The sequence below is a fragment of the Embiotoca jacksoni genome, unplaced genomic scaffold, assembly GCF_022577435.1.
Source record: "Embiotoca jacksoni isolate LCO1_2020_lvr unplaced genomic scaffold, fEmbJac1.0.p SCAF_31, whole genome shotgun sequence".
Classification (NCBI taxonomy): Eukaryota; Metazoa; Chordata; class Actinopteri; family Embiotocidae; genus Embiotoca; species Embiotoca jacksoni.
Window position 1 is genome coordinate 2484109 of NW_027185383.1, and position 20634 is coordinate 2504742.

Genomic DNA, 20634 nt, shown 5'->3' on the forward strand with positions numbered 1-20634 from the left:
ACTACATGTGTGCAGTGTGTGTGTGTGTGTGTGTGTGTGTGTGTGTGTGTGTGTGTGTTTGCGTGCCTGCATGGTCTTGTCGAAGCAGCACACTTGCTGTGCAGTACGAGGATTGAGGGCGACTCCGTAGAGGTGATGCCTGTTCATGCTGCCTCGTGTGAAGGGAACTGAAACAATGAAGCAAATCAAGAGAGATGGATGAAGATCGGTTGGATGGAGTTTGATGTGTGTTTGCATCTAAGAAAGAGAAAGAAAGAGCACAAAAACAGTTTAATATTTTGTTCTTGATACATTATTAAACAATAAGTTGATAATCAAAGCATGAATTTTCCGTTTGTAAATTGATTGATTAATCGACTAACAGACTCTACATTCAACAAAAAAAAGGAAAAACAAATTGAAAGTCAGTTCCACAGCTGATGTTGTGGAAATGCTGCAGCTTAAACCCAGTATTCACACACCATTTGCTCACACCAATGGCATTACTGGATGCCTGTCTGTGCTCCTGCACAAAGATACGTGTGCACTTGTGTGTGTGTGTGTGTGTGTGTGTGTGTGTGTGTGTGTGTGTGTGTGTGTGTGTGTGTGTGTGTGTCCTTACATGTGTGCGGGGTTGAGAGGGATGCAGGTGAACAGCTTGCGAGGGCCAACAGCTCCGCGGGCCAGTCTCGCGCATCACTTGACAGCCATACCCGATGAAGGCCTACGCACAAATGAACTTGTTAAGCAAATGAGTGAACAAGCGAGGGGCAGTGGAGGGGCGGTGAGGGTGCAGGGTTGGAGTTGGGGTGGGTGGGTGCACATGGCTCCAGCAGCTCCTGCTCGACCTGCCTGCCTGTCTGCACACATCAGCATTCACCGCCCCTCCGTCTCCCAACTCTTTTCCTTTCTCCCACTCCGTCAGTCGCTCTTCCTCTCCACGAGCTCTCACTATCCGTCTCTATTTCAGTCTGCCTCTTCACATCGCTCCCTCGTTCACTCACGCTCATGTAATACCATTGTTTTATTAGAGAACAGCCTATTCCTGAATTGGATTGGGAGATTATCTTCACAGTGATTTGACAGGCTACTGTCATCCTGCACTCGCAGATAATAGACAGCGAAAGAGACTGACAACACAGATCAGGCCTCTGCATGAAATTGGAATACTTTACATGGATCTCGCATGTGGCTGATGTACACAAACTGGAGTGAAAATCCGGCAACCATTGTGGAGTCAGTGATAATCTTAGGTGATCTTTCCTGAAATAAAACTCTCAGATAATAGAACCTGCACACACGTGTGTACGTACATGAGAGGGATAATCTAACACACATACATGAACACATAAATATGTCCACTCCTACTGCACATGCATATACATGTTTCATTTTCTGACATAAAAAGCCCGCCCCCTAACCTTTCCCCTGGCCACACCAACCCTCATCAGGCCTGCTTAACCCCACCCCCCACCTCACTTTCTTACAAAGATCACATCTAGCCCCCCCTCCTCTTTTTGTCCCTGGGTGAAGGCATTTGAGGATTCCAGCCTGGTAAGTTTAGTCCTATAAGTTTCACAGAGGTAGAGACGTTGGTCGGCCACCAGGCTTATTGGGACTATTTGAGGGGCTGATGCTGCTTTTGCATCAAGTTCTTCACCATGGAAAATTATGTCACGGTAAGGAGCTTGATTAGCTGCAGTTCAGGTCTCAGAACTGATCACAAAACACAACATATGTGACAGTCTGTGATCAATTTACCAAGAACAGTTATGTAGAAGTACTGCTCAACGGAGAAAAATTTAATAGGACCTCAGATATAAAGCCAGCAGAATTTGGTGGGTTTTTTTGCATAATCGATGAATCTACCAGATAACTGAAACTGGAGTGTACTTTGCATACAGACTGTGTTTGAGAGGTTTGGATCCATCTACGATCTCCAGATCATTGTTTGGTGATTAAGGGTTCCATTTTAAAGAAGGTCCTAATTGTATGTTGCTAGTGGGCCTACTTGAATCCACTTTTGCCAGTTAAACAGTTAATTATCTGAGTGCAAATTCTGGCACTTGGTTTAAATGAGTTGTACTTAGTGCTTTAATTGATCATAGGTGTGTTTTGGGTATAATGTGAAATAAACCAATCAGTGATGGATTTGCCAAGTCAAAGGAAAGAACGCTTCTCGTCAGAGGAAACACATCTGATCGAAAACAGTTTCAACAGATTGTTAATAATAGGCGCACACAGGGGCGCAAGTACATTTCTTGTTTAAACAACATGGGTTCTGGACATCAAAATGACAGCTGTATCCGTCTGAAACTACCAAACACGCTTGCGTTGTGTTTGATAGGGAAATTTGAGCATGCATCCACCTGTGTTGCCAGAGCTGTTCACTTGCCACATGATCACCAAGAATGCATAGGGCCTCACCTGCAAAAAAAAGGACTGTTTTGGCTATGTGTGCATCAGATACCAACCTAAACCATTGACCAAGTTTGACATAAGATGAAGGTACCAATATCCTTCAAACAAACGGGTTTGTCTTAATGGAGAGGGGAAATAAGGGCACATAATTCATGGGCAGCGACATCTCAAATTCATGGTGTTGCTCTTGGTTGTATACACAAAGTGACAGAGAGGTGTGAAGAATGACATGGAGCTTCAGGGATTTAAAGTTAAAGCCTGAACTGAATGAGAGTTTACACTTTATTGTAATTCAATGTGTTTTGGGTAGAATCGCCTACGTTCATAGGTTTCAACCTTTCAGCATTGTTCACAAACTTGCTTGTGTACCTTTTGTTTACCATGAGAATCACAAGGTATGTGGACTCGGTAGCAGATCAGAGTCAGATCATGTGGGCGACACTAGAACAACTCGAGAATGTTGTTATTCAGACGCTGATCATTCTTCACATTTTGAAACGTAGTGGATGTATAATTTCTTCGGATTTGTGCAGCCAACACCTATGAATTGCGAAATATCCATGAAATGCACTTGGAAGCAGAGCTGAATGCACATACTGTATATTTACTTTTCATTGTGTCGTGTGAATTGGACATGCCTGACTGACTCTCAGTGTATGGAGTGATGTAACCTGCAAGTGACCCCAAGCTTTTGGGTGGACATCTATCCCACCCTTCATCTGACAGAGCTCTCCTCCTCCTCCTCTCTCCTCCTCCCGACACCCCACCCATTGGTGTCAATTAATCAGCCGTGGAGGGGGATTTATATTCAGTCCCTGCCCAGTAGGATTCTTTGGTATGTGGCCTCAATGGTAGCAGGTTGAGAAGCCACGGTCTACACTGTCTTTAGGCCCATTACTCTCACCTCACAGCCCATTCATAAAGAGAGCTTTGAGCGGTCTGTTTTTTGGGGGGATCCGGTGGGCTTTTTTTTTGTCCCATAATAGCCGAGTGGATTCAGTCTCTGCAGACAGACATGTTTACTAAACTCTGCATAGGTGGAGCAAGGGAGATTACGTTTGCCACTTTGAATAATAGGGCCCTGATTATTGGCTGGGGAAAGTTTGCAAAATGACAACATGTTGTTTTGCCTGTCTGGGCGGAAGGATCACCTTTGACTGGGCGCTAGTAGAAGCTAATTGGTTTACTTTTGACAGCAGCATTACGAGTGGCTTTAAGAGTGATTTAGAGTTTCACACTACCTCTTTGCAAACTGTATATTTGTAGAATTGTAATTGAATATAAAAAAAAAAACTTGAGTGAAACTGAATGAAAGACATGGCAGCGACATCAATCACAGCGTCTCGGAGGCACTAAATGTGCAGTATTGATGTGTAGGAAAATGTTGGACAGCACGTGCCATCCCAGTTTTGGACTGTTTATTAAAAAGAGCTCCTGTCAAAGAGAAACATAATATGTCTTTAAATCCCTCCATTACATCTCGAAGACTTTAAGAGTTATCCTCAAAACATCTGCGCTCTTAAATACACTTTGATCTCTCATGAAAAGACACGAAAATACGAAACCTTTTTAAATTACTCAAAGTTGACAGTTTCTTTTGCTTTGTCAGTGAACGACATGCTGACATGTTTGTTACAGCACCTCTTCTCATTTTACCTCTAATTTAAAGAGACTGGCATGACTTGTTCTGATGCAAGAGATGTACAGACTACAAACTGTTGCTGTTCCTATTAACTTCATCAGAGCTCTAGTTATTGCTTTAATTCCAATTTGAGTGACTGGAGATCTTGAGCTGCTTGAGCTGCGTTTGATTTTCCTAACACTAATCGAAGTAGAACATACCGTCACCACATCTCTCATCTCCAGTTGTATCGCCATCAGCAGCTGTGAAGTTTATTCTTTTGAGCAGAAGATGGACTCTCTTAAGAAGTTTGATTTTGCCAGGTGTAAAAAAAATGTTTTCCGCAACTCGACACAGTCTTGATATACAGTTTGAAAACAGGCCGTAGTTCCATAGATGCACACTTATTTTATATTTCCTCATTCAGTATTTGGACAGATGTTTCCTGCATCTCCTTCCTTTCATCACGTCTTTACATCCCTTTTTCCTTCCCAACATTTCCAGCTCCAGACTATATTCTGCATTACTTATTAGTTTGACAGTACGTAATGCCAATAGAGACATTTTTTTGTCCCAGAATTAAAAAAGAAACCCCTCATGTTCTGCCGTGTGAAACTACAGCTCATTATTGTCTGTTTGTACAGTAACAGATGAATGTCACAAGGCAACACATTACATCATGCAGTTTGTTGAAGATACACATACTTTGTGTTTTGGATTTGGTGGGATTTTCTCTATTTTCTCACAGAGTATGATGTGTTGGTATTATTTGAGCCAGTGGTTCTCAAGTGGTGGGTTGCAACTGAAATTGGGTATCAGGGCTGTTTTGTGTGGGTTGTGGATGTGTCTGGAAAAATAGTCAAAACTTTGATTATGAAGTTTACAGACTTTCTGATGCTGGGCTTTTATTTTGAAGGACATACATATCCCATGACGCAGTAGCCATTTTCTGCCATTGTTGTTACGACTGTAACAACCAAAACTAATGTTGTCAAATCAGTAGTTAGCTCTTTCTCACAGGTTTAGAATCAGATAAATTTACATCACCAGTTTAAACTTGTCTGAAAAGCATGTAAGCCTGAAATTGTAGACAATTCTGCCTTTTGATTTTTTTATTGAATTTTGCAGATTTTGTCATCCAATATTATTGGCCTGTCACAGATGTATCGGTATTAACGTATACGTTGGCCATTATGCTCCGATATGAAAACTTTATTTACATAACATAGTGTAGAAAAAGAAAGGTGGGGTGGATTCGAAATTATTCTATTTGTGTTTTCTTTTAATATAGTTATTCATAATTATTGAAATGTCAGTGAAGTTTACTGTTTCAATGCACTGCTGCCAGTGTGTACAATAAACTGTAAAATATTCTGAATCAAAAGTGTCTAATGATCACATTTTAAGGATCATTGGAAAAAAATATTTTTATGTGCACTTTATACTCAAATAATTTTGTACTCGTTAATATCGGCATCGGCCCCAAAACTCCAGTGTCAGTTAGGCTCCAGTCTTTTATCCCTAGTTGCACTATTGTTGCGTCTTTTTTATTTCCTGTTTCAACAGTGTCTGAAGACATTGTGTGTCACTGCACTATTTTGGAGACAGACGGGAGGCAAAACTCCACTGTGGAATTAGACTTAAGACATGTTTTCACTCTGTACCAAAACAAAGCTGCATCTCTGCCTATTGCATCTGCAGTTTACTCACATCTGAAATTTTAACTGATCAGCGTAGTCATACAGATGTTGTGTCAGTTGTTTTTAATAACGGTCTCCATAATAAGCCTAATAATAGGACCAAGGACGGGCCATTGCTGCAGCGAACTACAATGCACTGATGTGAATGTTCTGTCAGTCTCTACCAACATGGCCTAATGTGTGTGTCTCTGTTTAATGTTGTGAAACACAATGAGAGGAGCTTGAGGACGGACAACAGAGTGTTTGTTACAGAGCGGTGCTGAGAGAATGTCCTGAGTTCAGATTGGAGGATCTGCGGGGCACAGCTGCACAACCAAGGAGGACGACCAGAACATCTGGATTTACAAGGAGCAGCATGTAGGATTAAAAAAGTGATTTCAAAACATCTAAGATCCCACTGGAGGATTTAAACAACAACATTTTATAAGACATTAATAGCATGTATAGTGATAGGCTAAATACATATCTGGAGTGGGATCAGGTACTTAAACACTGCAGGTGCATCCTTACATGTAGAAAAAAAAAAAAAAAAAACAGGCTATCCGGTACTAATGCTCCTAGCCAGTACGTGGCATGTACCCATAGACTGCATATAAAAGTGGACATAGCTTCCGGGTCTAAAAATGAGGCCGATGTGAAAGTGCCATAAACTGCAATACCACCAACCAGAGGTTGGCTCCATGGACTCCCATTCAACTTCTCTGATCAAATTCGACGTCAATACTTTTTTTTCACCAGTTATTTCAGTTTTGCTATCTACTCGCTTATTATTAGTTTACTGGCGATCCATCTGAAAATAATCCCGTCCTTAATTAGAAAATAAGCCTCAAAAAGCTGTGTTTTTGGGGGCTATTTGTTTAACAGGCCTTTGGTGCAGTCAGGTTACGGCTATCGGTGGTATTCGTTTAGAATCAGATTGAGTCAGATACCCCGCTCGCTCCCCCTCAGCTTATCAAAATAGGGTCGCTTCAGACTCCAAACCGCTCGGGACTAGCAAAATGGCAACGGCCCAAATCCGAAAAACGGCTTAATTTCATCCGTTCGCAAACCAATGGGTGACATCATTGTTGGTTACCACTCGCGTGTACGTTATATTTCTGTGCTAACCTGAACAGACACTGTCTGTCTTCTGAGTTGGTGACTATTCCCAAGTACATTTGATCGGAAATAAACTTGTACAGTACATTATCGGCCTGTGTAATTAGCTCTGCATGAAGTGTAAACTTCTATATGATTGTGTGTGTATGTTGTGTTGTGTTTTCACCACAGTATTCCCACAGAGCTGTTAGATGTCATAGACATGATAAATGATAACAGGATAATTGAATTTGGGGAAATATCTAAGGTCCATAAATCACACTATTCTTTTTTTTTGTTACATGTTGTTATTGCTAAACCCTTCTAATGAAACCAACAATATTTTTTCTCTCCTGATATAATTTTTTTTTTCATGTATATACCACAGTAATTGTATATGCACAGACAAGGATATAATTATTTGCTTAAACAAGCAACGCAAACTTTGATTGAGGGAAACTTGCATATGTGCAGAGAGAGACAGCTTCCCCTGAGAAACGAGGAGAGCAGTGAGGTGTCAGTAAAATGTCATCACCCTACAGGAGGCGTCTCTAAATAAAATTCGGTCCAACAGTAACTGACATGCACAGTAAGCAGTAGCACGATATTAACAAATCACCTTCTGCAGGGGAGATTATCGGGCCTTTGCAGAGCTCGGCACTACTACCTGCTTTCTTGTTGCAATTGCATGACGAATCGTGACTAATGAAGTGGTTGAGATGGATGGAAATAATACAGGGAATTTTATGCAGTACACCCAGCCCTCACTGTCTGAACTGAATTTGTGTTTTATTTTTTAAGACAAGGAAAGTAATTTAAGTGTGTGTGTGTGTGTGTGTGTGTGTGTGTGTGTGTGTGTGTGTGTGTGTGTGTGTGTGTGTGTGTGTCCATGTCCACAAGCTGAAAGGAATGTTGTTGTTCTTCCATACTCCACGGACAGTCTCCCTTACAGACGTGGCTGCAGCTGTCCAGAGACGTTGGTTTGAAAGGTTAGTGCTGCTGTCTGTCAAAACGACGGCCTGGTGTGTGTATGGAAATGGATATCTGAAATTGTGTGTTTGTCCTATAGTGCTGCGTGTCTGCTTACAAAACTGAAGTGCTTTCTTTGGGCCGTCAAGGACAAAGAATGAACGGCAGCGGCGTAAAGAGGAAACACAGAAGGGGCAAAGTGCAATAGTGCTATAACATTTATTTGATATGCTTTTAGGACAGGTTTAGAAAAATAGAAGGTTGATATTGATCGTGTTTTTAATTTACAACAACACAGTGTTACTGTTTCTTGTATAGAGTCAGTATTTTTTATGCGTTTACACATTATTAAATATGACCTTAAGTAAAAGTATGACATGGGACGACGGACGTCTTGTACTTGTTGTCAGTGAGCAGCTCCATCAGAGCAGTTAGAAATTGAGGACATGGCTTGAAGGAAGCTCAACTTTATGCTTTTAACCTCCACATCCTACAAACAGGAGAGCATTTATTCCCTTCACATTACACCTGCAGATCTTTGTAGACTGACACATTTTCAGGGACTCATCCCGCTATGTCACTGGCGGTCTGAGCCTGCACAACACAAATCAGCGCTTCTCTTTGCATTCATATTTTCGGCCCTGAGATGGGAATCCTTTTAAGATCAGCTTAGCAGAGACAAGTAAGAGACTCGTATTATGTTAACTAATGTTTGACAGATTGTTGGAGTCACACCTGTGAGATTATAGTTCCAAAATATGTTTGACCGTTACACTACTGCCAGCACGGCTTTCTGCTGAATAGGCTCTGAATGTAATAAGATGCATACCAATCAGAAACAGATCAAAGTGTAATTAATGGTTGATACCAGTATGTAAACGTGTGCCCACACAAACACACTCCGTCAGCACACCACACTTCCTGTCACATTGTTATTTCTGAGCAATCAATCAGCTAAAAGTGATTCAACTTATAAATTGTGCAGACACATATTACCCATATGAACACTCTTGAGCTTTCTTATTTGGCATTGAATAACAGCATTACATTCTGTATATATCGCATAGGTCCAATGTCCAATCAAGCTGCATTTTTTTGTAGCTTTAGATGATAAAGCTTGAAGGTTATGTGCATTTTTTAAGTATTTCATAAAATGTCATATGACATTTTTGGCATCGTTCTAACCCTGGATGTTTGGACGAGATTGAACAGTTTGTTGCTGCAAAGTATGCTTTTGCATGATCGGTGTGTTTATGCTTGATAGACACATTGCTTGCACTAAAAAATAATATTCTGTGTGTAAAACTTGATCTTTGACTTTTTAAGACATTACGGCAGAGTTCTGATGCGTTGACTGAATTGTATTTTGGTTTCACTTCATTATTTCAACATTAATCTTAAATAGTTTTTTTTTTCCATAAACGGGGATGCAGAAGTATTTGGATGAAAAATATTTTTGGTTAGTTGAAGACATGCTGATATGAGATTTGCAGTTTCTGTAAGTCAGCAAACTGAGCTACTTCTTTTGTTTGTTCTCATTTTTATGGAAATCGGTCTGTTGTTATTGCACTGCTTTGAGTATTGTGTTCCTTTTTTTTTTTTTTACTCCATCTACGAAGCTTTGATTGATTGTTTCTGTTGTTTTTCTAAGTCAAGCTCAATTTGTAACAATTCCTTTCACTCATTTTGATATGTTTTTCTTAGCAAATGAAAAGACGTACTTTCCACTTGAAACGCGACATGACAGAATTTAAGACCTACATGTGAGCACTACTTTTAAGTCACTGTGAAACATTGTTCCAGAAGTTTTCTTAACCCTCAAATCTGTCATAAAAACCAGCTGGTCGTGCCCTAAGTATGTTTAATTTCCTACTGCTAGTTTGTTTTATTTCACCCCTGTAAATCAAAAAGAGAGAGACTTGAGTCTCAGCAAAGTAAATGCTGTCACTCAAAAGACACCTTGGAAGGAGAGAAAGTTGCAAACTAAATAGAAGGAGAAACAAGGCGGGGGGGGGCAATGTGTGATCTTACATAAAGCGCAGATGGTCCCAGAGAAGCACGTGAGGGAGGACTGGAAGGAAGGAGCGATATGGAGAAGAGTCTGTCAGACTGACTGACTGACCTGGGGGTCCCAGGAGCAAACACCACAGGCTACAACACCTGGGCGGAGCAAAGCAGACACCGGGTCAGTCGAGGAAGAGAGGGATGTCATGAAAAACACAAAAGTTCATCTTTTCCCAGAGGGTTCAGCCATGATCGTGTTTATAAATCAGATACTGATTACTGAGGGCTGAGCCTGCAGTCAGCTGTTACTTTTAGTCCATGTTCACTGGACTCAGGATCGATCTACAAATATCAATTGATCTCCAAATTCATTCCTTTCGAAGTTGTTTTCTGATTAATTATGTGAATTTTCTTCACAGTACTTTCTCGCCGTCTGTTTTTCCAAATCTTCACTTAATTTCCATTTCCCATAAAATCTATCTACAATCTTTGAACTTGAGGGTCATAGTCTTCCTGGATAAGGACAGTAATAACAAAATGAAGCGTCTAAATGTTGGAATAAACGGGTCCACCAAGTCTTCTTTTTGTGGAAGAATAGTCATGTCTGCGTTTTTCTAGATTTTAGGTGAGACCTTTTAGAGAGCAAAATATACATTTAGAATTTTTAACTGTCGTCTTAAGACTTGATGATATATGTACAAGGAGGTCCAAGTTAAGCAATAATTGAAATTCTGTTTATTTGTTAAATTCATGAAGGAAACTCGGGATCAACTGATCCAAATTCATTTCTGTTTGATAAATATGATGAAACTGCAGCTAGCAGCAGGTTAGCATAGCTTAGCATAGAGACTGCAAACAGCTAGTCTTCCTCTGTCCTCTAGATCTGGTTAAAAAAAAAAAAAAAAAAAAAAAGTCTAGCTGTGAGTCTACCTGTAAAATTGTGTCTTCCGTAAAGCATACAAAAACCAAAGTGTAAAAACACGAGGTTATGTGTTTTAGGCTCGGCTATTTTTTGGTCAAGTCTTGTTGTCGAGTCTTTTTTGGTCGAGTCTTGTAAGTATAGAAACAACATCGGCTACCTATGTTGTTTCTATACTTACAGTTTTGTACAAAACAGGCAGGCCAGCTGTTTCCAGAGTGTGTGCTAAGCTACCTGGCTGCTGGTTGTAGTTTCACGGTGAAATCAGAGTGGAATCGATCTTTATCCAACTCAAACGCAGCGTTATTCCCCAAATGTTGATGTTGTCCCTTAAATTGAAATATCAGCTGACACGGAGTAGGCATTGTGATCCAGTGGGCCTACGTGGTATATTGTGACAATTTGCTTTCTGTGGCACTTAAAACAAAAGCATGCTGGCATTGATTGTATGTCGAGCAGAACATTTCACTTTAATATTAACATAAATAAAGAAAATCTATTTATTACGGAAGGGTCACATATGGCCCATTACTGATATACCTAATAAAGTCAGTGTCAGTGTTGGTCTCTAGTGCAAACCTCTAATCAGAGCTTTCTAATGGCTACAGATTTTCTGTCATCCATCATTCGAACTCAGTTGAACTAGAAAACGGTCCAATGACAGTAGTTCACTGTAAATAATGAACACATATGATCAACTATTCTGGCTGAAGTTATGCATTTTCTAATTCTAAATATGTAAACAGAATTTTACCTTGCACCATCTCGGTCCCTGGTTTTCACTATGAGAGAATAGACTTTGACCACGTCCACTATTTCTTTTGAATTCACTCACTGTGCCACGGAATTTAAAATAGTCGACAAAGTGTGCGAACTTGTCCGTCTTCAACACAGCAGGTTGAGTTTTGGACAGTGAGGTCGTTGCTTTTCCCCGTGTTTCATCCCCTCCTCTCGTTTTGTGGTTTTAGACCAGCGTGCAGCCTGTCATCCCGTGTGTTTACGCGCCTGTGTTTCCTCTGAAGGCCCACACCTGGTTGCTGATAGGGACGTCAGATGTACAAGATGTACGGCCAGGCTGAACAAGAACATACACAGCTGCACTCTGTCTCCGGCGCTTCTTTCCCTTCCAAAGTCAACTCGTCGGAGGCGTCGTAATGCGCGCCCCGCTGGGGGTTTCTACTCGGCACCCTGCTGTGACCGTGGGTTCCCCTTCGAGCCTCTCCTCACTCACAAAGCTTGTATTTGCTGATCTTCCTGTCTGTCCCACCTGCAGGCTTCAGCTCTGCACAAAGAAAGGTCAAGGATGCTGGAGAAATGCTCGTTGTTTTGCCCTTCTAACATGCAAGCACAGCCAGACTCAAAGACAAACTACAGAGCTTTGGGGAAAATATGTCAGCTGTTTGTTACATGTGCTTGTTGCTGTTTTGCTGACAGATTTTTTTGTTTTTGCTGATGAACAAGATGTCTCACTCGGTCTCAGAAGTGGGATCATGAAGGAGAAGTGATCTTGTTTGTGTCGGTTGCTCGCTCTCCCCAGGACTTATTGTCCTGCAGCAGTTTTATAGAATTAAAATAAAATATGCTAAACTAATAAACAGTTAAGTCCATTAGCCGAACTGTGGTACTTCCAGTTTCTGTGTTTATGGTGAAGTTATTGACAGTTTAGTGGTTTCAAAGATTTGTTTTACATCTAAATTAGCAGCATGGTGCACTGAAGAAGGATGGGTTTTTTTTTACGAGCAGTATTTACATTTTTGTCAGATTCAAAGCCAAATCATATTAAAAAATTTGAGACTATTCATTGAAGGAGCCTCTGAAAGCCGCCTCTGACAAGCCCAGATAACATAGGCAGCATGGATGAATGAATCAAGTTTGTATTATGGTGTCATGCATACTGCTGTGCAGTGTGTCTGTATGGGCTTACAAGACAGCATGGATTCATATAAGCCATATAGACATTTATTTAATGTGATGCTTTCAGATGCAAAAAAAAAAATCATGAATCACAGAAAAAAGCATTAATTATAGAATAGAGATTAAATCAGAGTAAATATAATTAGATACTCTGTTTTGCCTTCCTGCTTTTGAATAAGATTTAGCAAACAATTAACAATTCAACAACCATTCCCATTTTTCATCCGTGTACCGGAATATTTCCACAGTTTGTCGATCCATTTCATGAAAAAGTAACTCTCCTGTATCATTATAATATGTACAGCAAAGAACATTTTAACTTACACAATCGCACAATCTGTTTTACTCCTGAATATCGTTAAATCACCCAAACTTGGCCAGAGGAATCGTATCGAGCTCAATTTCGATAAGGTTAACATTGCAATGTAAAATTGGAATAGTGCTCTTATATTCATGGGGAACTGTGATTCACATGAACTAAACAGTGTTTTATTGATGTTTTAATGATCCTACAGTGAATTTCTGTTGAACTGACCCTGATATACAGTTCATGTGTCACTAAATTGCCAGAACTTAAGCAAATCTATGTAAAATGATCAAAAGAATGACTTTAAGTTTGTTGATCAAGTCATATATCTTAACCTATATTCACATTTGGTATGATAGAGTACAAATGACGTAAAGTAGCGGTATTTATTTTTCTACCAGAGCACAAGTGCCTTCATGTGTGCCCACAAATGCACAGACAGCCACAGCTGAGGTTAAAGAGGAGGTCAGGGGAGAGCGACCATCTGATGCCAGCAGATGGAGTGATGGAGGGAGGGAGGGAGGAGAGGGGAGTAGAGGGGAGGCTGGAACTGACATGACCAAATGCTTATCGGCTGCTCTTAAGGCGCTGATTTCACTTTACATCCCGTCTGCTCCAGCGCGCCCACCTTATGCTGAACTTTGGGGTAGAAGAGATAGTATTCAGCAGAGTTTATTCAATAAGTGCGAGCGTGAGCGTGAAACATGAATAATTCAGCTTCACATGCGCCAAAAAGATGTTGATTATTTACCACCATTGCAGGATTCTTAGGAGAATAATACAGCATTAGAATCTGATGGCCACACAAGGCAAATACGTCCTCTCGGGATGCTTTTCTCTGCCGGAGCATCCATTTCTGAGGTGTGCTTGTAAATGAGGTGGTTTTTTTTATGTGCCTATAGTGCATTTGTTGGACCTGCTGCAGCAGCACTATCTCAGGAACACACTCACATTTCCGTCACCCGAAGTCACCCGTGTCTCTCTCTCTGTCTTTGTTGTAGAACGGAGCTGTTCCAGGAGAGCCAGTGAAGAAAGATGAAAACTCCCGGAGAGGGAACTGGGGCAACCAGATTGAGTTTGTCCTCACCAGCGTGGGCTATGCTGTGGGCCTGGGCAACGTCTGGAGGTTTCCCTACCTCTGCTACAGAAACGGAGGAGGTACGCACTACAATGTGGAGGTCATTTCTATTGTGCTTATGGCATATAAATTAAGTACAGCACAACCAATTGCATACATACATACATGTATATTAAAAAACATATAATGCAAATACATGGACAATCATGCGGACCAAACTGAGTGATTAGTAGATAAGCAGGGAAATGTTCGAAGGTGATATGAAACATTATGGTGATAATCGTTTCTTTGAGGCCACTGATGCTACATTTAACATTTAAAACGTGTAAAAGAGGCAGTCAATAAAAAATATTGTAAACAATGCCCACCTGTGACACATACATCACCATCATAACATGTTACAGTTTTCTCTGCTCTACTTATCCTCTGCATCTCATTACAGCTGATTAGATGGACAACATTATAAGCACTTAGATATAACGAAAAAATGTTGACATTTTTGCTGACTTGGGGCTCATTTTAATGCACCATCAGTTATTCTACTCTAAGGTATTACCGTGAGTTATTCTACCAAATGATGTGGTCATAAAAATATCAAGGGCTCTTTAGGAAATAAAATAAATCTTCCCATAACTTAACTACACTTTTCTTTTAGTTCACCTTGTTGTGAATCACAGCAGGTTTTTTTCTAAAAGTGTAAATGTTATAATCATGATATGGATCTGTCAAAAAGCCTTCAGATCTCTGACTTGATAAACTGCATATAAGAAATAGTCTATTGTGGGTAAATTGTTGAATATTATTATATGCCTCTATCATTTTGTGGTTAAAATACACAGAAAAAGTAGAAACTCATTGTGAAAACGTATGACCTGGTCATACGTTTATATGTCATAATAATAATAATACGTCATACAGGCTTAGTTTATTTAATTATCTCAGCGGGTTACAAAGGGCCAATCTCTGCGTTGTGGTAGATAAATGAACCTGATTATGAACTTTTCAGGGTTTGTAGTGTCAGAAACTACAGACAAGGTAAACTAAAACATAAAAATGAAACCCAGAGGAGGCTTTGGTAATGAGGTTTTTTTTTAACATCTAAACGTCACCTACTTTCTGTACAGATTAGCTACACTCGGCAGAATCATCAAGGATATATTTTATATTACAAATTAATTCTATTGTTTATCTATTTATGCTTATGAGGATGTCAGTTGAGTGGGTAGTCCTTCAGTGTGGCCCAGGGTACATTCATGCGCACGCTGCTAAAAGAAGGTGAACATACGGAGCCCAGAACATCTCCGAACGTGGTCTGAGCAGATCAGATCTGTGCGTCCTCATTGCTCTTTAGAGCTGTTCACTTGTGATCAGATCAACCAAAACACATGTTATTGCGAGGTGTGTTTACTGACTGGCTTTTGTTATCTATAACCCTGAACATTTACTCAAACACAAAATATCTCCATACGCAACATGTGTGTGTTTCTTTCCACAAGTTACTGCAGACCTGTTACTGCACCTGCATTAACCACCATATTACATTGTTATTGTCCAGAATCTCCATTAAATTCAGTATTTATGGTAACACAGAACACCAGGTAGTGTCACGTTTTCAGAAGTTTAGCATTGGTCAGGTATCAAAGTATCAGTTCTCCTGGCATCCTTAGTCCTGGATTATTAGCAACTGATTAGTGATTTCCAACTCGTGTCTCACTGCATTGGGTTGCTCCATTAAAAGTCCAGGAAGCTCTCAGCTGCTAAAACCTTTAGTGATGTCTGAAACGTTTGCAAGGAAACATCTGTGTCGCTGTCAAAAGCAGCTGACTATTTTGTAAACCAGAAGCCACTGTAGCCTGTAACAGAACTACAAATTTAACAACTTGGACAAATTTCATGAAATCAAACCTGACGGTTAAAACCTTTTGTAGATTACAGTATGCTTTGTTTATTTGAGCTTGCAGTCTAACAGTCTGGCGTATTTTCTAATTTGAGGAATATTTTTGTGACATATAAAATATTTCCAGTTCACACCATTTAACAGGCCAGATGTGTCAACCGTATTCCACATAAGCAGACTGCAAGTGTTTACGACAGCCGCAGCGGCTCGCGCTTTATGTGCTCAGATTCAGTCCAAAGCCTCTTTTTAGGCATCAACTTTTGCATTACTACATTATTGTTTATTGGGCTGTGAGCGCTGCCAACATACGTCTGAGCATATCGAACGGATCCAGGTGCTGCTGACAACGCTGCTTTCATTTTACAGCCGCTCTACTCTAGAAGTAAGAACAACAAAATATGTTTGAGCTCTGTTGCTGTCGGTCTTTTTGATCCCTTGTCAGATGCATCTTAAAAAGTCTGGATTAAACAAAGTAATATGTGCTCTAAATATTTTTCTATCTCTGAAAATGTGACAGAAAAGTGCTAAGTAAGAGTGAAAGGCAGCAACTCTGGTCAAGGTCCCCTCACTCAGTGATTCAGATCATTTTCCTTGGCACCAATCCCACTTCAGTTCATGTCTTTACGCTGCAAATATTTTGATTCGTGTTATGCATGTAGGAGACCTGCATTCCCGTGCGAGGCCTCGGTACTGTATATGTGGGCCATACATTAGTTCACACACAGCTGCAGATAGCACGGCAAGCAGACAGGAGAGCTGAGCTTTACCAGCAGCGATAAGGTTTTTGCTATTTTACAGTATCAGCTGGTTGTGCCGACCTAGTTCGCACACAGACAATCATAAGAAAACACACACACACACACACACACACACACACAATGACCCACCGCCTCCCTATAGACAGCTGTCTGGTTTTTGGTCCAGTCTGAACCACTAGAGTTGCTGCACCAATGAACAGACTCAGCTGGACAGTCGATGACCTCTCTGCTCACTCAGGGGAGGTCACCGTGGCAGATGAGGTTTATGTTTTTTGTTTTTCCTTTTGTTCAGATTGCAGCATCATTTATGATTTTATATAATTCCTCCAAGCCCATGACACACCTCTAACTTCTGTAGTTATAGTCATTAGAGTTACGTATTGTTTAACACAAACATGCATCTAGATTTGAGCTACCCAGATTGGGGCCCGGGGACTGAGTTTGGCCCCTCATTATTTATTCTTAAGTGTTGTAAAATCATAACTGTAATAACTACAAACTGTACATTTTGTGAAACTAAAAAGTTAATAATAAGAGTTTTACCGCAATATACAGCAGAGTGCTGTTAAATTTTCACCTTAAATTATGACGAGTGATTATGTTCTCTCTTCTGCTGATGCTCGTGCTCTGTTAGTGTCCTATGTCATTGACTAAAGATTAACAAGTCGTGTTTTAATCCTTCTAAAATTGTATTATAGATTTAGAATCTTTCATTTCATTTTAATGAACTCTAATTTCACACAAAATGAACATTTATTTTTGTCCCGCGGCCCTTCATCCAGATACAGTTTTCACTCTTCGTTGAAAAGGATTTGGGCACCTCGGATCTAGATCATCATTATTATACGTATGCATCTTTGATGTTTCAATGGCACCAGTGTTTTTAATGATAACTTGTGGTCCAATTTCATATCTTAGTGTTGGTCTTTGATGTTAGTCAAATCGGCATTTCCACATTCCCCAATGTCATAACGCTCATCTGCCTGTACAGCATTTATTATCTGTATCAGTTAACAGAGTTCATTTTTTGCAGCTGAGGTTCTTGTGTTTTTGTCACGCAAAGGTTTCCTCACATCAAGCATTTTCTACTGATTCTACAAATAGCTTTTCTAGAGTTTACCAGGAACAAAACACCAAACCGAGCACCTGAAGATGTGATATTTCAGCTCAGTTGTGTTTGTTGGCTCCAGTATATATCATCATACTGCTAATGTGCAACTTCCCAGTCTCCCTATACCATACAGTGTACAATGACAGTGGCTGTCTCGTTGCCTCTCTCCTCCAGGTGCCTTCATGCTACCATACTTCATCATGTTGGTGTTCTGCGGGATTCCTCTCTTCTTCCTCGAGCTTTCCTTTGGTCAGTTCGCCAGCCAGGGTTGTCTGGGAGTCTGGAAGATCAGCCCTATGTTCAAAGGTGTGTATGTGATTTCAGACAATCCCACAATGGATTTGTTGTTTTTAGTCGTTGGTAAATACATGTCAGACTCTTCCATTCTTCCTTCAATTTATTTTTCTCCACCCTGTCCTCTCCTTCCCTTCAGGCGTGGGCTACGGCATGATGGTGGTGTCCACCTACATCGGGATCTATTACAACGTGGTCATTTGCATCGCCTTCTACTACTTTTTCTCGTCCATGACCAGTCTGCTGCCGTGGACCTACTGCAACAACCCCTGGAACACGCCGGACTGCAGCGGGGTGGTCACCAGCACGGGCATCAACACCAGCCTGGTAAACGCCACCACCAGCCTGGTAGCGGGCGTGTCCGAGGTCGTCAACCGCACCAAGAGGACCAGCCCCAGCGAAGAGTACTGGAAGTAAGAGCTCGACGTGCATTATGGGCCTTAGTGGATCTGTAACGCTCATATTAAATGTCTAAAATCAAAGTGGTTTTATGTTTTAACCCTTACGCAAGGTGAGTTCAAATTCACTCCTTTTCTTTTTGGTTAAATAGCGTCGCAAGTATTCATCACACAGAGATGTAACTCATACCCTGTGAAACTGCACGGCTTGACCTTTCCAGAAATGTTGGTGTCTCGTTTGTGTGACAAAGTGTTGCGGAGATAATCGAAGTTGAAGTTGCATTTGTCTTTATACTCTGCATGAAATGTTACGTCCATCTCCATCCCCACTACTCTTGATTGAACAATTATGAAGTCCCGATGGCTTTATAATGTACTATAAATCAAAATATACAGCAGAACTTACCCTTTCTGATGATACCTGTTGTTTCTTTGTACGGCAAAGCGTCTTCAGCTAATCCAGTTTTGAAATCACAGCTGACCTCTGTCTCCAACCTGGGATGACATTACAACAAAAAAATATATGAATGTGCTTGTGGGCCTACACTACAGCTGAGTTATTAGCACATATCACAGGGGTGATTGTGCTGAGTATGAGTCCCTGGTTTAGACCCCCTGGCCACCCGGAGTCATTCACGACATTTATCTTCTGTCAGGCAGTAAGCACATATTTTCCATATTTTTTGTGTCCCACAAACATGGTTCAGATATTGCCAGATTCTAGACAATCTCCTCGATACACTTATGAAAAGATATCTCTACTGACAATATGTTCTGGTGAGATATGTGTAAAAACACAACAATTCTGTGAGACAAAATGTTTTTTTTCCTTGATATAAAGGCAAATTGAAAAAAAAATATCCATCCATCCATCCATCCATCCGTCCATCCATCCGTCCATCCATCCGTCCATTATCTAAACCCGCTTTATCCCGAACAGGGTCACAGGGGGGCTGGAGCCTATCCCAGCTCACTTTGGTTGAAGGCAGGGTACAACCTGGACAGATCGGCAGTCCATCACAGGGCCAACACATAGAGACACACGGAAGCAAAGACCATTCACGCTCTCATTCACACCTAAGGGCAATTTATAGAACCACCAATTAACCTGAGACTAATGTTTTTGGATGGTGTACCCGGAGAGAACCCACGCAGGCACAGGGAGAACATGCAAACTATGCACAGAAAGGCCCAGGACCGGATTCAAACCCAGAACCTTTTTGCTTTGAGGTAACAATGCTAGCCACTGTGACGCCCCCAAAAAGAATTTTAAATTTTAAAAAATTATTAAAGAACATTTAACATACATTTTTTTGTTTTTTTTAAATCTCTAAGTATTACGTAATTAAATGATGAAAGATCTGGATAGCCTCAACTGTCCTGAAAAATATATGATATAGCACAAATGTCTTGCCCCTATTACGACCAATAAATTAACTTAAAAGTGAAGGTAGTGAAATCACCATGAAAATAGCCGAGGGTTCATACTATTAGTCAGTGACTAAAGTAATTCTGCTTAAGTACATAATTAAGCACATTGCTGATGAGTGTGCACACACTGGGCTGTTTTAGTTCTCTACAGTGTTTCCAAAGTAAATCTACAATTAAAAGTAAGTAAAGGAGGATCTTAAGTTGACTGTTGTCATGTTGACAAGTTGAAAGTGACAGCAATCAGGATCTCGTCCAGACGAGCTGCTGAATCTACCCGTGGCGGGAAACCACACATCCAATTAGCATATGAAGAAGCTACAAAACAGTGTTAGAGCCAAAAATAATGGTGTGGGGTAGCCTAATATTAACATAAAACAAGATTAATGAATAAATATCATCACTGTTCCATGCATATAAACACTACCATCCCTATCTGGAATAATTTTATGGAATTTCAAACAAGTATTGATTATATCTACTTTAAATTTACTGATAGTATTAAAGCAAAACAGGTCATCAAAAAGCCAGTAACAAAATTGTCATGATCTGCTTCCTCTTATTTGAATCAGAGCAAAAGTAACCCAGTAAATTTGATCCCTGGCTACTTCCTTCAGCTCTTCTCATGGTCTCCTTCCAGTTTTTTCGCTCAGAGATTACCTGTTACAATATTAGAAAGTATGACTGAATGGATGTTTTTGTTATTCCTCTGAGTAATATTGCATTGCCGAGAGCAAAGGCATGTTATCAGCGAGAAGT

The 20634-nt window shown here is 40.5% G+C and overlaps 1 protein-coding gene across 2 annotated transcripts in view; it reads left to right on the forward strand.

Moving 5' to 3' along the window:
• slc6a9 (solute carrier family 6 member 9) overlaps positions 1-20634 on the forward strand; it is a 78224-nt gene that overhangs the window by 41758 nt on the left and 15832 nt on the right. For both annotated transcript variants that reach the window (XM_069164438.1, XM_069164437.1), the window contains 3 exons: positions 13913-14069; positions 17930-18061; positions 18189-18462. In XM_069164438.1, coding sequence (XP_069020539.1) covers positions 13913-14069; positions 17930-18061; positions 18189-18462 — 563 coding nt within the window. The remainder of the gene's footprint in view (positions 1-13912; positions 14070-17929; positions 18062-18188; positions 18463-20634) is intronic.